Consider the following 16,227-nt stretch of genomic DNA (forward strand, 5'->3'; position numbering starts at 1 on the left):
TCTGATCCATGCCCTTAGTGAATCTAGGCCTATCTTAGGAGATGCACAAATTCTATCACCACTGCATTTCAAGTTAACACCTGCAACAACAAAATAATTTAGACAATTCTTTGTAGTAGTTAATAGGTAAAAAACATTTTATACTAGGAAAATAGAAATAGGTTCATTTTGACCTTAGAGACGGTGTCATGTTTTTCTGTTTGTTCTATGTTTTACTTTATGTACATGGATAGTTTTCTAAAATATCCAAGTCATTTGCATGCAATGATCTTGAGTCAAGAGATCTGATGCTTTTACAATAGCTATTACTATTTTTCATTTGTCTTAATTTTGTTATGATGTTTTGATTACATTTCCTCATCAGCATATGTGTTTGTGTATACATGAGATGATTGTTCCTTGTTTTATTTAAATAATGATGTTAGTTGTATGTTGCCTAGATGTTATGATTATGTTTCAGCTTTGTTGTATCATTTAGCTAGATGCATCTTCATTTTTAGAACACTAACTACACTTTAGAAAGAAACGAAAAGTTTGAGAATTCAAGCATCATAATTGATCATATGCAAATAAATGACTAGACAGAGTTTCTTAAATGTACGCCTCCGTACATTATGTTAAAGGTGATTATTAACCTATGATACAAAACAGTTGTTTCTATCTATACAACCATGTATATAAAAGAAAAAAAACTAAACTAAAACAATAAATTAACCCCCTCTTCTATGAAACCGCGCTAGCGCAGAGAGCCGCGCTGAATGGCCTGTGCTGCTCCTAACGCTCATTGAGTTCCTATGAGCGTCGGGAGCAGCAAGGGCCATTCAGCTCGGCTCTCTGCGCTAGCGCGGTTTCGTAGAAGAGGGGGTAACATTACACCTATCAAACTTTCTACACAAAGCAGAAAAACTATATGTGGCCAATGCTATTTTAAATGAAAATAGACTAATACCCTGTTTAACCCTTTATTTGGCACTGTTGCTCAGAAGCAACATGTGTTTCTAAGGTTCTGCATCTCCAAATGCCTGTTACTTGATACTGTCACTCGCATTCAACATCAAGTTTCACCATCTGCTAATTAAAGGGTTAAACTTTCATAAAAAATATTTATACAAAATAAACAGAGCAATGTAGGCAACTGTGTTTTCTAATTTAACCAGTTTTTCATGGAGACTGAAGCTTTTAGAGCTGAGGAGTGTTCATTGGTGGAAGTTTTAACCCTGCCCTTTCTTTGTGTATAACTGGCTCCATTAAGATTTCACGCCGTTCTTGCTGCAGCCAATAGAGCATTTCAATCTTGTCCCATTTCATTTTTTCAAGGTATGGTCGTCCCTAAGGCAGAAAATGGTTAATATTTAAACATCTTAGCAAAACATATATGAATTATTCAGTTGAAAGTATATGAATATGTGGATTAATTGACTAAATACATTTATCTAACAGATTAGGATGACCCAAATCAGTACTAAGTTAAAAGGTGAAAGGCTCAGGACTAATCTAAGGAAATACTTTTTTACAGAAAGGGTGGTAGATGCATGGAATAGTCTCCTGGTAGAGGTGGTAGAGGCAGACTGTGTCTGAATGCAAGAGAGCGTGGGACGGGCAAGTGGGATCTCTTAGGGAGAGGAGGAGATAGTGGATGTTGTGGATGGGCAGACTGGATGGGCCATTTGGCATTTATCTGCCATCATATTTCGATGTTTCTATATTTAGGCCACCTTTTATCAAGCTGCAGGAAATGCTCCAATGCTCATTCAATACCTATGAGCACCGGAGCATTTACTGGGCCAGCCCATGCTAAAATGCTTGATAAAAGGGGCCTTAGTGATTGGAATGAACAGATCCTGGTCAACCATTCAGGTTGAAAAAAATTATTGCTAGTTTTAAATTGTTTTCAGCAAAACTGCAAAGCGATATAAAAACCATATTTTCTCCTATTTGTCATTTATTATGGAAGGGGAGGAAGTTATTGAGGTGCAATAAAAGATTGCCTTTAACTGCATCTTGATATACCACAGGTTATCCCAGGACAAGCAGGCAGATATTCTCACATGTGGGTGACGTCATCCATGGAGCCCTGGTACGGACAGCTGCAAAAGTGCACCGGCACTTTAAGAACATTAGAAAGTTCATGACTGACCGCACCACGCATGCGCGAGTGCCTTCCCACCTGACGTAGGCATGCGGCTCTTCAGTTCAGTAAGCCAGCTAAGAAGCCAATCAGGGGAGGCGGGTGGGTTGTGAGAATATCTGTGCTTTATCCCAGGACAAGCAGGCAGCATATTCGCACATGTGGGTGACCTTCAAGCTAACCAGAATGGGACGGGGGGAGGTTGGCCTTTAGAAAAATAAATTTTGTAATACTGATTGGCCAAAGTGACCATCCCATCTGGAAAAAGATTCCAGACAGTAATGAGACGTGAAAGTATGAACCGAGGACCAAGTAGCAGCTTTACAGAGCTCAGCAGTAGAGTTGCTGACCCTGGATAACACCTTTTATGGTAAGTAACTGTGCTTTTCAGCAACCTGTGGTATCTCAGTCCTGCAGGTTGCAGAATCACAGGGTGAAAGAATAACATTACTTGTGAGCCACCCTGCAAACAGCAGCATTCTAGTGGCTCATGGACATTTGGGCTGCAAAGCTGTGGCCCAATGCTTCTTGGCACACAGAACAGTTTCTCCCTGCTCCCTCTGATGTCAATTTCCTGTTCTGGTGCATGGGACTGGCTGAATGTTTGCAGAATGTGTGGCCCCACAACCACACCATGCAGCCCCCCCCCCCCCCACACACACACACACTGCCTGGAGGAGAAGGAGTTTCGTCCTGGGTGGCTACTAAGCCAGGTACCCCACAACAAAAAAGAAGGCACAACCCCACGTAAAGCAATGCAAAACAACAAAAGTGGGGAAGGGAAACCGCACATCAACCTTAAGGACAATCAATGTATTGAAAACATATAAATACCTAAAATATAAGGCAGGCTTTATGGAGAGTCTTTAATCCTTTTCGTATAGGATCCCTTTTAACATTTATATGTTGATGTGCGGTGTCCCTTCCCCACTTTTGTTGTTTTACTAAGCCAGGTATGCCACTGAGTATGATTGCAACTACCAAAATCAATCAATCACCCGAAGAAATTAATCAAGCTGATTAGCAAGGGGGCAATTAGGACCAACAGCTTCTCTTTTCCCATAGCCATGCCACTACTACCACTTATCATTTCTATAGCGTTGCTAGACACTTGTGTCTTCTTATGTTTGTAATATATATATATATTGTACACTGATTTTGGTTCAGTTTAAGCACTTATTAGACATAAAGAAGGACTTTACATTCTGACAAGGCAGTTCCATAACATGCACCAAAGTGAGGCACGAAAATGCTGGACACTCAGATTCTGTTATAGAGTACTAGCATGAGTCAGCATCTATGAGTAATGTCAATATTGAGGCTTGAACACTTATATCATCTCTACACCAGGTGTAAATGTGTGCTCCTACCTGTCGCACTTTAAGAGGGTAAACAAAACTATCCATTAATGTGCATGTAATTATGAGAGCCTCCCAAGCCCTGCCCCTATGAATACCCTCCTCCCCCCCTGGAATCTGCATGCTGTACAATTTACACACTAAGGGGCTCATAATAAAAAGAAAAAAATGTCTAAAAAGTGGCCTAAATGGCTACTTGGACGATCAAAAAGCCTGATCGTCCAAGTACCCATAATCAAAGCTGGTTTTAGACGTATCTAAAACCAGCTTAGGCCTTTCCCCTGCCTCTAAACGCACAGAGAGAAAAGATCCAACCCGGCCCATGTGCTTAAGACCCCGCCCACAGGAGGAGGCCTATTCTGGTTGGCCCAGGTGCCGCAGGCCCCACCTGTGGGCGGGGTTTCAGCCGCCTGAGCCAATCCGGCCCCATTCTGGAGCCGGCTGACCTGCTGGACGGGCAGGCTTGGCACCTGTCCGTCCGTCCAAAGTTTTGAGGTACGGGGAAGGGGGGTGGGGGTAGGGGGGTCGGGTCAGCGGGGGGGGTTGCTGGTCGGCGGGGGGACCGATCGGGGGTTCGGAGGGCGCTTGTTAGGGGGGGTTTGTGTCGAGGGCAGGAGGGCCTAGGATTCCTCCTGCCCGTATTGTAGTGGGGGGTGGGAGGGTCCGCCTGGGCAGGAGGGATTGGGCTCCCTCCTGCCCAATCTTGTAGGGGGTGGGAGGCGAGAGGCCAGGAGGGCTTGGGCTCCCTCCTGGCCCAATCATAATCGGGGGGGGGGGGGGGCGTGGGGTAGGAGGGCTTGGGCTCCCTCCTGCCCCGATGTCATCAGGGAGTTCGGGGGAGCCCGGGGCAGGAGGGCTTGGGCTCCCTCTTGCCCCGATCTTCATCGGGGGTTCAGGGTTGCCGCGGGGCAGGAGGGCTTGGGTTCCATCTTGCCCCGATGTCATTGGGAGGGGGGGCGTTAGGTATCGCAGGGCAAGAGGGCTTGGGCTCCCTCTTGCCCCAATGTCCCTCTTGCTCCTCCTTCGCCTAAAAGCTCTTGTTTTGGATGTTTGGGGCTTAGGCTTTTTTTAGGTTGATTATAGGGTATATGTTTAGACGTAGTGGTGGTCTGGGCGTTTAAACAGCTGAACGTAGAGGCAGGCCATTACCAAAGAAAACCTCCTTTTGGATGTTTTTTTTGATTATGGACATTTTCCCTGCTTCTACTTTCAACATTTAAGGCCTTAGGCCAAAAGGGGACTGCAATATTTAGCTTATTCCTTCCTTATAAATCAAAGTTCTGGCTGCTGAACTGGAGAAAGAGATGTTCAGCTGGCAGGGCTTTGTTTATAAATTTTTATCAACACAACTAATATACTACTTTATCCTAAAGCAAAAAAAAAAAAAAGGATAGATAATCAAGTGATATTGTATAAGTTCAAATGTTATTTTCTGATACACTTGTTGTAAGATGTAAAATGAATAAAGAATTAAAAAAAAAAAAGAAAGGAAATAAATAAATAAATAAATATAATTTTTTTCTACCTTTGTTGTCTGGTTTCTGCTTTCCTCATCTTCTCATTCAATTTCTTCCATCCACTGTCTGTCTTCTCTCAGCGTCTTCCATTTGCTCTGTTACTGTGCCTCTCCCTTCACCCCCCCAATTGATCTGGCACCCATCTTCTTCCCTCTGCTCCTCCCATAGTCTGGCATCTCTGCTCTCTGTTCCCCATTTCCCTTTCAGCATCTTCTCCCCACTTTCTGTTCCCCATTTCCCTTCAGCGTCTTTTCCCCACTCTCTGTTCCCAATTTCCCTTTAGCGTCTTCTCCCCACTCTGTCTTCCCCATGTCCTTTCAGTGTCTTCTCTCCACTCTGCCTTCCTCATTTTCCCTTCAGTGTGTTCTCCCCACTCTGTCTTCCCCATTTCCCTTCAGCATCTTCTCCCCACTCTGTCTTCCCCATTTCCCTTCAGCGTCTTCTCCCCACTCTGCCTTCCCCAATCCCCATTTCCCTTCAGCGTATTCTGTCCACTCTGCCTTCCTCATTTTTCCCCTTCAGTGTCTTCTCCCCACTCTGCCTTCCCCAATCCCCATTTCCCTTCAGCGTATTCTGCCCACTCTGCCTTCCTCATTTTTTCCCTTCAGCGTCTTCTCACCACCACCACCCTTCCCTCTCGCCACCTCACTGCCCTTCAGCACTCCTTACACGGCCCGAGAATCTTCCTCCCTCCCCTACCTTTGCAGCACGTTAGTAAAGTAACTTGCTCAAAACCGGCCAAGCCTGCCTGCAGTCACATGTGTGTGGGCGAAAGCTTCTCCTCTGACGCAACCGGAAGTTGCGTCAGAGGAGAAGCTTTTACCCACACACACGCAACTGCAGGCAGGCTTGGCCAGTTTTGAGCAAGTTACTTTACTAACGCCGCAATGCGCCGCAAAGGTAAGGGGAGGGAGGGAGATAGATTCGGTAGGTAGGAAGGAGGGAGGGGGGCCACGCGCATTCCCTCCCTTAACTGCGGGGACAAGGCCATTCATCGCTCCACGGGGCAGTGAATGGCCTTATCTCCATGCCCGCAGTGAGCACTTTTTCCTCCTCCACCATTTTGGCGGGTTACCTTCGGCTACCCGCGGCTAGCCATGGGTAATAGCCACCGTGTCATTCTCTACCTGACATATATATATATATAAACAGAAAGGTGGTACATCAAATCCATGAATCTTTACTCTTTTTTTTTTTTTTTTTATAATTTCTTTATTCATTTTTAAACTTACATCAAGTGTACAGTAAATATCAGCCAAATATAATACAATATCACTTGAAAAATTTTCAATATCATACACCAAGAAGATTTAACCCCCATCCCCCTCCCAAATTCATATACAACTAATATATACCACATAAAAATGAATCTTTACTTTTTAAAGAATATAGCGCACAAAATGCAAGAGTGTTCTGGCAATAGCTAGAAGCCTGGGCCAGTTTTTAAGCAATGTGAAAGCCCACTATGCTACCAGACAGATTCCTTCAAAGTTTGCCATCTTGACGTATGGGCAGGGGGCTGAGACCCTGGGGAATTGGATTCAGTTCCCACTGCGGCTTCTTGTTACTCTGGGCAAGTCACTTAACCCTCATTGCCCCAGGTACAAAAACTTAAATTGGGAGTCAACTGAGGACAGAGATAGTATCCACATATAATAAATGAAAACCACAGAAAGGCAGTATATCAAATCTAGAACCCTGTACTTACCTTATAAGTAACTGTATCATTAAATTTCTTTTGTATCATCTGCAAAATTTTCAAAAGTACTTTTTCAATTTCTGAGATAAGGGAATGCAAATACTTCCTTTTTTTTGCTTCTCTCACTCTTTCCAAAAATGTTGCTTTATATCCTAGATTGAGGATGAAAAATATTTGCATGTTATATTAGCTGGATTTCTTATATGACTAGTCTTTAAGCCCGTTACATTAACAGGTGCTAGAATATATGTCTGTCTTTTTTTTTTCTTTCTGTCTCTCTCCCCCTCCATTTCCCTGTGTAGCGCTGTCTCTGCTTTCTTCTTCACTTTGCACTCTCCAGCTGTAACATTACTGCCTCGCTTTTTCTCCTGCAAGCATGTCTGCTCTTTTTCTCATCCCCAGTCTCTTTGCTCTTTTTCTCTTCTTGCAGGGATCTCTGCTCTACTTTCTCTATGTGTTCCTTATTCCTGCAAACCTCTATGCTGTATTTTTTTCTCTGTATGCTCCTGATCTTGTGTTTCCCTATAGATATTTATTCCTATTTTTTTCCTTCTTCAGTCTCAGCTCTTCTTTATCTGAACATTTCCTACCTCAGTCTCTCCAATTTTCTTTCCTTCTTCAGTCTCAGCTCTTCTTCATCTGAACATTTCTTTCCTCAATCTGTCCAATTGCAGCTCTCTTGCCCTCTAAGCCCCTGCTGCAAGTGGCTGTGCATGTCTTCTCTCCTGCTCCCCTTTCCTGAAAAACCTGCGACTCCAGCAGCGTGTGCAGCACTCTACACATGCTGCTTCGGGGCCTTCTACTGCCCTGATTTACTCTGGCACGTCCCTGATGACATCGTCAGAGACGTGGCAGAGCAAATCAGGGCAGTAGAAGGTCCCGAAGTAGCGTGTGTAGAGTGCTGCACACGCTGCTTGAATCGCCGTTTGGAGTTGGGACCGTGAAGAAAGTAGTGGCTGGAATCTTTTTTCGGCGTTTCCCTTCCCGCCCCTTGAGATGTTGCCGCGGCTCCTCTCGATCCCCGCCAGCGTCGGAAGCCTTCTCCGACGCTAGTGCGGCTCGTGAGAGGAGCCGCCAGGAGAGCAGGATGTCCAGCGCTGGGGTCTAGTCCTTCCAGCGAGTGTAGGTAGGGGCTCGGGATTCGCGCATGCGCACTCCTGCGGCCACAGACCTACTGATCATGGAAGCACGCCGATAGGAGTGCGCATGCGCAGTTAGCGTTTTATTATATAGGATGTGATCTGCATATAATTTGTAATGTAATATCATGTCATAATAACCAAATTATAGCTCAAAACCTTTTTATCATCTTTTTGAAGAAACCTTTCAGCACAAAAGACATAAGGGGTCCTTTTACTATGGTGAGGAATACAATGGGCTTTTCACATCCCAACATAGGAATTTTTGGCCTACAAAACCCATTTTATCTGTGGCTGTAAAACAGGTGTTGAAGATTCCTGGAATTTACAGGTGTGACAGTTGTCACCGATGATATGGAAACTGAGATTGTGAATGAATCAAAGTGCAGTGCCTGCACATTACATTGGAAACTCAGCCTTGAGGCCTTGCAATAAAGAGATTGGGCTCACAAATTGGCATTCCCTGTCTAAATTGCTGTTTCTACATTTCAGCTACTGCTAGGAAGTTCAAAAAGTTGGTTTTGTGACTCTTAAGACTCTTAAGATTTATGTACCATTCTTCATATACATCCATGGGGATAAGCTTCTCAGAGGAACAGGAAATTTGGTTTTTTTTTCCAGAGAATCTGTTTCTTATAGATTAGAAAATACAATACTAATTTGAAGGTCATACAGAATTTAAGATGTGTCTGCTGGAAGTAGGGCTTTTTACTGACATGATTGATATTTGAAAAGGTCAAAGATCAAAAGTGATTTAGGAAGAAAAGTGAAACACTGCCACCTGCTGGGTTTAAAAACTTAACAGAATGGATTTTTAATGTTAACATTGACGTAAGGCATTTTTGGAAAGGAAGTCATGTGATCAACTGTACCATTGCATTCTAAAGCATGATAATTATTACAAATGATGACACATAGGATATAAATCTGTTTGCCTTGTTTTCTCTCTTTGAAGAGCACTGAAATTCTGAGGGCTTTCTCTTCCCAGACCATGTGAGCTGTCAATAAAACATATTTGTTTTTACATGGCTTTTCCTCGTCTATTATTTGAATTCACAGAACGGAGTCTCTAGCCCAATCATGTGGGAGAGAAAATCCATTCTGGCAATTCTTTTGGCCTCGATGTTCAAGTCTTCAGCCTACTTGGACACAGGCTTTTTACTTTTTATTTCTGCTAGCCCTGTGCTAATTTTTCCAGTAACATATGAGACCTGCAAAAATAAATAACATAGTAAGCTTTTCAAGTGCACTAAGCCCCCATTCAGGGCTTAGCACCTCTTAGTAGAAGAGCCCCTAATGTTAGCTAAATATTCCTCTTGGGCTACCATATTCACAATGATCTATACAAACAAAATATTTTTTGAACCACAATAGGAGTATGTTTTTTGCCAATTTTAATTTTTTCTGATAAAATATACTCACCTGAAATTTCAGATCTGGGATAAGTAATCTTCCATGACCAAACTGCCCCAGCTGAGTTTAATTTTCCAAAACTGATGGAGAGACACCAGAGGGTGGTGGTTAATGGAATTTGCTCAAGAGGAGGGAAAGGTGAGTAGTGGAGTCCCTCAGGGATTGGTGCTGGGGCCGATCCTGTTCAATATCTTTGTGAGCGACATTGCCGAAGGGTTAGAAGGAAAAGTTTGCCTTTTTGCGGATGATACCAAGATTTGTAACAGAGTAGACACTGAGGAGGGAGTGGAAAACATGAAAAAGGATCTGCACAAGTTAGAGGAATGGTCTAATATCTTGCAACTAAAATCCAATGCAAAGTGCAGAGTAATGCATTTGGGGATTAGAAATTGGAAGGAGCCATATGTACTGGGAGTGAAAGGCTTATATGCATGGATGGGGACAGGGACCTTGGGGTGATAGTGTCTGAAGATCTAAAGATGAGGAAACAGTGTGACAAAGTGGTGGCTGTTGCCAGAAGGATGCTAGGCTGTATAGAGAGGCGTGACCAGTAGAAGAAAGAAGGTGTTGATGTACAGGTCATTGGGGAGGCTCCACTTGGAGTATTATGTTCAATTTTGGAGACTGTGTCTGGCAAAGAACATTAAAAGACTTGAAGCGGTCCAGAGGAAGGTGACAAAAATGGTAGGAGGTTTGTGACAGAAGATGTATGAGGAGAGACTGAAAACCCTGAAAATGTATACCCTAGAGAAAAGGAGGGACAGGGGAGATATGATTCAGGCATTCAAATACTTGAAAGGTATTAATGTAGAACAAAATCTATTCCAGAGAAAAGAAAATGATAAAACCCGAGGCCATAATTTGAGGTTGAGGGGTGGTAGATTCAAGAGTAATATTAGGAAATTCTTCTTTAGGGAAAGGGTGGATGATGCGTGGAATAAACTCCCGAGGGAGGTGGTAGAGAAGAAAACGGTTACAGAGTTCAAACAAGCGTGGGATGAACACAGAGGATCTCTAATCAGAAAATAATGGGTATACGCAGAAAGAACTAAGGCCAGCACTGGGCAGGCTTGCAGGGACTGTGTTCCGTATATGGACATTCAGTTGAGGATGGGCTGGAGAGGGCTTTGATGGCTGGGATGGTTAAGATGGGTTGGAGTGAGCTTTGATGGAGACTCCAGTAGATGGAACCTAAGAACACTACCAGGCAGGGCTCTAGGTTTCTGGCCCAGAAATATCTAAGAAAAAGGAGCATTTAAAGTTTTAAACCAAATAATTAATTTATGGAGTATGTATGGTTGGACAGAATGGATGGACCATTGAGGTCTTTATCAGCCGTCATTTACTATGTTACTATGTTTAGGTATTTGCATAACTCTGAATCTAACTCTGTTATTTTTATGGGAGGGACCTTTATTTATCTTGTCATTGTAGTTTCTGTTTTTTGCCCAATAATCTGTACCTTTTTTTCTTTTTTTAATATTCTTTATTCATTTTTAATACTTTCTTCTTTAATGTTTTTACTTATTGACATTTACACGTTTAAACAATACTTAATATCCTTACATGACTTAAACAGAGTAAAACCCTCCCCCCTATCCCACATTAGCAATAAAATTATTCATTGGTATTTATGAACTTATAATAAGAACCCTATAACAAATATGTCTCATCCATATATTAACTGATGTATTAAAATAGCCCAATGCTGTTTATGACGTTGTCTATGTATACATTAAATATTTTCAATGATCACAGCTTTTATAAACAATAAATCATGGATGATATTCAAAATGAAATGTGAAGTGCTCAGACCTTATAACCTGTGTTTTTTAGTGTAATCACCAAAACGAGGTTAACAAGGGGACCATCATAGCCTTCACAGTCCCCTAACCACCTGTAATTTGTAAAAGAAAGAAGATGTACTTATCTTAGTCAGGTGGTTGTTGGTAATGTTAATCCTCGTTCAGACCAACTTAAACCATGTGATGTGACCTTAAAATTTTTCTCAGCTTGTGCTGTTCAGCCTATGGTCCCAGTCCCCCCGACCTAGGTTTCATCTCTTCGTCAGGGAGGGACATTAGTGCTAGAGAAAATGCCATAAAAACATTAAACTCTTTTATTCAGTATACTAAAAAACTTTCTAAATAATAACATTAAAGTTACTCATACTCATTCGTGATGAAAATTACAAAGATAATCTCACTGGTTTTCATACCTATTACTGGCACACTGGCATAAGTGACTCATCGTCCGATAATGAAAATCAAGCTTCTAATCAACTGTCTAATAAAGGTGCATATACTGACTTTACTACTTTATCGGAGTCTTTTTTAAGACTTCCGTCCCAAGCAGGTCCTCTACAGGAAGCATATCAAATAGAAACTCGCAGCTCCAACAAGAGCAAGAAACCTCCTGTATAAGATCTACAGGAATCTTTAATTTATCATCACGGCCACTGAACAAACACGAAGAAGATCTTCTATCTAAAGGCCTGTCGTTTGTACCTAGTGTCAAATATGACGGGTTTGACACTAGATCTCATCTCCAGAGGTTTTTTAGATCATTGAAATTGAAAGTGTTTTTTCAAGATAAAAACATCAACTTAAATGATTCCTCTTTGCCAGTTGGACTGAGATGCAAGTCAACATGGATGCCGCCAGGACCTCAAGACCCATTAGTCACCACATTTGAGCACCTTGTACTTAAAGACGTTCAGTCCCTTGAACTTACTCACAATACCAACACACGGTCAAATTTAACAACTGACCAGTGGAAGATAATCCAAAATTTACAAAACGATCCTTCCATAATTATATCAAGAGCTGATAAGGGAGGTGGAATTGTTATCCAAGATCATACAGATTATCATAATGAAGCAATGCGACAGTTATCTGATAGTGCATATTACAGTCAGATACCACATGACCCTACTTCTGAGATCAAGCAGAAAATTGACGAGATCCTTCAGATAGCCAAAGACGAGCAGGTTATAACGCATAAAGAGTTCAAATTTCTTACTTGTGACTTTCCCAGAGTACCCACGATATATTTCATACCGAAAATTCATAAAACTTTGATTAAGCCCCCAGGTCGTCCCATCGTTGTTGGCATAGGCTCTGTTTTAGAGCCAATGTCTCAATATATCGATGGCTATCTAAAACAATTTGTGCCTCAAGCTAAGTCATACATAAAGGATTCTTCTCATTTTTTACAGTTTATAGATCAAATGGCTCAACAAATATCAATAGAGCATTTCTTTCTAGTCACGGCCGATGTTGTGGCTCTTTATACTAATGTGCCGCAGCAAGCGGCCGTCACTTTAGTGGAATCTTTTTTGACCAAATTAGACATAACTGATAAAAAGAGTTCCATGTTGAAAGAAATGACATCTATGGTCATTAACAACAATTATTTTAATTTTGAAAATTCGATATATCTCCAAACACAAGGAGTAGCCATGGGAGCCACAGTGGCTCCCACAATAGCGTGTTTATACATGACACAATTTGAAGAGCTATTTGTCTATACTTCTCCGTTTTTTCATCAAGTTATTTGTTGGAAAAGATTCGTCGATGACGTCTTTTTTGTATGGGGAGGTAATTTAGAAGATTTAAAAGAATTTGTAAATGATATTAATTTTAAAGATCCTAATATAACATTTACTTATCAATACAATCAACATCAGATATCTTTTTTAGATATTATGATTAATAAATATAATAATCAAATTTCTACCTCCCTGTACAAAAAACCGTCTGATCGTAACTCTCTTTTACAGTATGGAAGTTTCCACCCAAGAGCTTTAAGAAATGGCATTCCGGTAGGCCAATTCCTTAGGTTAAGAAGAATATGTTCAAACGAAGATGACTTTAATAAACAAGCGATGGAGTTATACGAAAAATTTAAAGACCGTGGGTACCCTGGTAAAGTCATAAGAAGAGCATGGAAAAGGGCGAAAAATTGCCATCGCCCATGGTTAATGTTACCCAATAACCGACAACAAAAAGAATCAGACACTGTTTGCGTTATGCCATTCACTGGTAGTAGCAATGCCATCAAACATATTATTTTAAAATACTGGCCAATCCTTCAAAGTCATCCTTCGCTTATTCAAAGACCCAAGTTTGCCTTCTCAAGAGGGCCAAACCTGGGTGAGAAATTAAAGTATAAACACTCTGACACGCCTGCAACACAGAGGATGCCTCACCAGCCATGTGGTAAATGTATAGTATGCAATCATGTCATCAATGCTGCTCACCTGATTATTCCATTCTCAGGAGGACGTAAGTTTTACTTAAATACAGACACCTCATGTGACTCCAAAGGCGTCATTTATTACATCCGTTGCCCTTGTCATAAAGTATATATCGGACAAACATCTCGTAAAATCAAAACGCGTATTATTGAACATATGAGCAGCATTCGTACCAAGCGTATCACCGCCCCCTTGGTTTCTCACTGGTTGAGTGAAGCACATTCCCTTAACGAACTCCAATATACAGTATTGATTCACGTCAAACATTTTCAAGGAGATTTATCCAGATTATTAATACAAAAAGAACAGCGTTTTATCTACAATTGGCATACCCTTTTTCCAGATGGCTTGAATTCCGAAATAGAATGGCTTTTAGTATAAACATTTTCGGATCATTATGTCACTTTCTGATTGATCTCATTTCCTGTTGAACTTACTACATCAGTTCCGGTTTTCTCTTTATAAATTGTATGTCCTGGGCTCAGTTACTCAATTCGCCCAACACTTTGGTCCGGTCCAGTCCTAGTGTGCCAGTAATAGGTATGAAAACCAGTGAGATTATCTTTATAATTTTCATCACGAATGAGTATGAGTAACTTTAATGTTATTATTTAGAAAGTTTTTTAGTATACTGAATAAAAGAGTTTAATGTTTTTATGGCATTTTCTCTAGCACTAATGTCCCTCCCTGACGAAGAGACGAAACCTAGGTCGGGGGGACTGGGACCATAGGCTGAACAGCACAAGCTGAGAAAAATTTTAAGGTCACATCACATGGTTTAAGTTGGTCTGAACGAGGATTAACATTACCAACAACCACCTGACTAAGATAAGTACATCTTCTTTCTTTTACAAATTACAGGTGGTTAGGGGACTGTGAAGGCTATGATGGTCCCCTTGTTAACCTCGTTTTGGTGATTACACTAAAAAACACAGGTTATACGGTCTGAGCACTTCACATTTCATTTTGAATATCATCCATGATTTATTGTTTATAAAAGCTGTGATCATTGGAAATATTTACTGATCTTCATCACAGAGTTAAACTAATTATTCCTCCTGATATATAGTTGTCTATGTATACACCATCAATCCACAACGGCATATAATAAAGTGCCTAATTTCTAAGTGATATTTTTTTCAGATAATACCTTTCTAAGTACCTCTATGGTCTTCAATTCCAGCCAAATTATTTGAAGGCTTGTTTCTCTTTCTGGCTTTTATTCATCATCAGACCTTAGTTTTTTTTAAAGTGCTTGTGCTCTATATTCTATGTTTTCTGCAAATCGATAAACTTTTCTTATATAACTTTAAAACTTTTATACTTAGCTTTAGCTATTTCTTCATTCTTTTTTTAAACCTCGGGAAGGACCTTAAGGTTCAACCAGTTTCACCCAAAGGCTTTTTAAAGAACGGGTCCCCCCCTTTTGTTTTGATCCACAGCATCTCGACGTGTGTTCTTCTATATTGGATGCACAGTTAGAAGAAAGTGCAACCAGAGACTCATGAAATCACCAGAAAACAAAGGTAGGAAAAATGATTTTATTTTCAATTTAGTGTTCAAAATGTGTCAGTTTTGAGAATTTATATCTGCTGCCTATATTTTGCACTATATTTGTCTATTTTTCTATAGTTGTTGCTGAGGTGACATTGCATATTTTAAAGTCATCTGCCTTGAACTCTTTGAAAACCCCCTGAAAATAAATGATAATTAACATTTTCTCTGCATACAGTGTGCTTTGTGTTTTTATAATTTTGTGGTTACCATTATGTATTAATAAGATTATATTGTGTGTATATGAAAAATGGATGGAAGAAATTACATTACAATTATTATGGGGGTAGAGTCAGGGGCGGAGTTTGGGCAGGTCAGGGGCAGAGTTTGGGCAGGTCTGGGGTGGAGCTTGGGCAGGGGTACTTGGTTGGTATTTGTTAGGCTTAGGGCAGGGGTGTCAAAGTCCCTCTTCAAGGGCCGCAATCCAGTCGGGTTTTCAGGATTTCCCCAATTAATATGCATGAGATCTATTTGCATGCACTGCTTTCATTGTATGCTAATAGATCTCATACATATTCATTGGGGAAATCCTGAAAACCTGACTGGATTGCGGCCCTTGAGGAGGGACTTTGACACTTCTGGCTTAGAAGGTACTTGGCTTGAAAAGGTTGAGAAACACAGGTCTAAAGCACAGTTTTGGTGCCAGATTTTATGACATTAATTGAGGATTTTCAACTTATTTATTGATTTATTTATTATAAATAGCTTTCCTATAATAGTATTCTTCTGTCCTCATACAAGAGAGTACACATGGTTAAAAGAAATATGGCTTTGAAGAAGAGAAGGGATTAAATCTAAATCAGCTTGAAAGGAGGGGGGGCCTTCTGCGTTGGATTGAACTAAAGCCAGAGAGAAAGTATGATTACACCAGTACAAGAAGTCTCTTCAGTCGGACAGCAGAGCAAGGTGGAAAATCTGAGGGTAGTGGTGGAGAAAAAGGGCTGAATTCCCAGGAGGGGTTATAGGAAAATGAGCTGAGAGGTAACGAGGAATTGCACAAGGAAGGGATTAATATCGCCATACCCCTTTGAAAAAATCTGTTTGGATCAGACGCAGTTCGCTCAAATATTTCTAGATTTCTTAGAAGTTCTTCTCTTTTTTGGATATAATATGCAGCCATTTCCCAATCTGTAATAATCTTAAACAGAAAGTTATATTAAT

The 16,227-nt window shown here is 41.0% G+C and overlaps 1 protein-coding gene across 4 annotated transcripts in view; it reads right to left on the minus strand.

Annotated features, from left to right (window-relative positions):
• Nucleotides 1-820: 820 nt before the first annotated feature.
• Nucleotides 821-16,227, minus strand: part of CCDC87 (coiled-coil domain containing 87) — a 220,106-nt gene continuing 204,699 nt past the window's right edge. For all 4 annotated transcript variants that reach the window (XM_033951406.1, XM_033951405.1, XM_033951408.1 and 1 more), the window contains 3 exons: nt 16,090-16,204; nt 6,712-6,854; nt 821-1,329 (listed from right to left, as the gene is read on the minus strand). In XM_033951406.1, the coding sequence (XP_033807297.1) occupies nt 1,180-1,329; nt 6,712-6,854; nt 16,090-16,204 (408 nt within the window). In that variant the 3' untranslated portion in view covers nt 821-1,179. The remainder of the gene's footprint in view (nt 1,330-6,711; nt 6,855-16,089; nt 16,205-16,227) is intronic.

This window comes from Geotrypetes seraphini, chromosome 7, assembly GCF_902459505.1.
Source record: "Geotrypetes seraphini chromosome 7, aGeoSer1.1, whole genome shotgun sequence".
Lineage (NCBI taxonomy): Eukaryota > Metazoa > Chordata > Amphibia > Gymnophiona > Dermophiidae > Geotrypetes > Geotrypetes seraphini.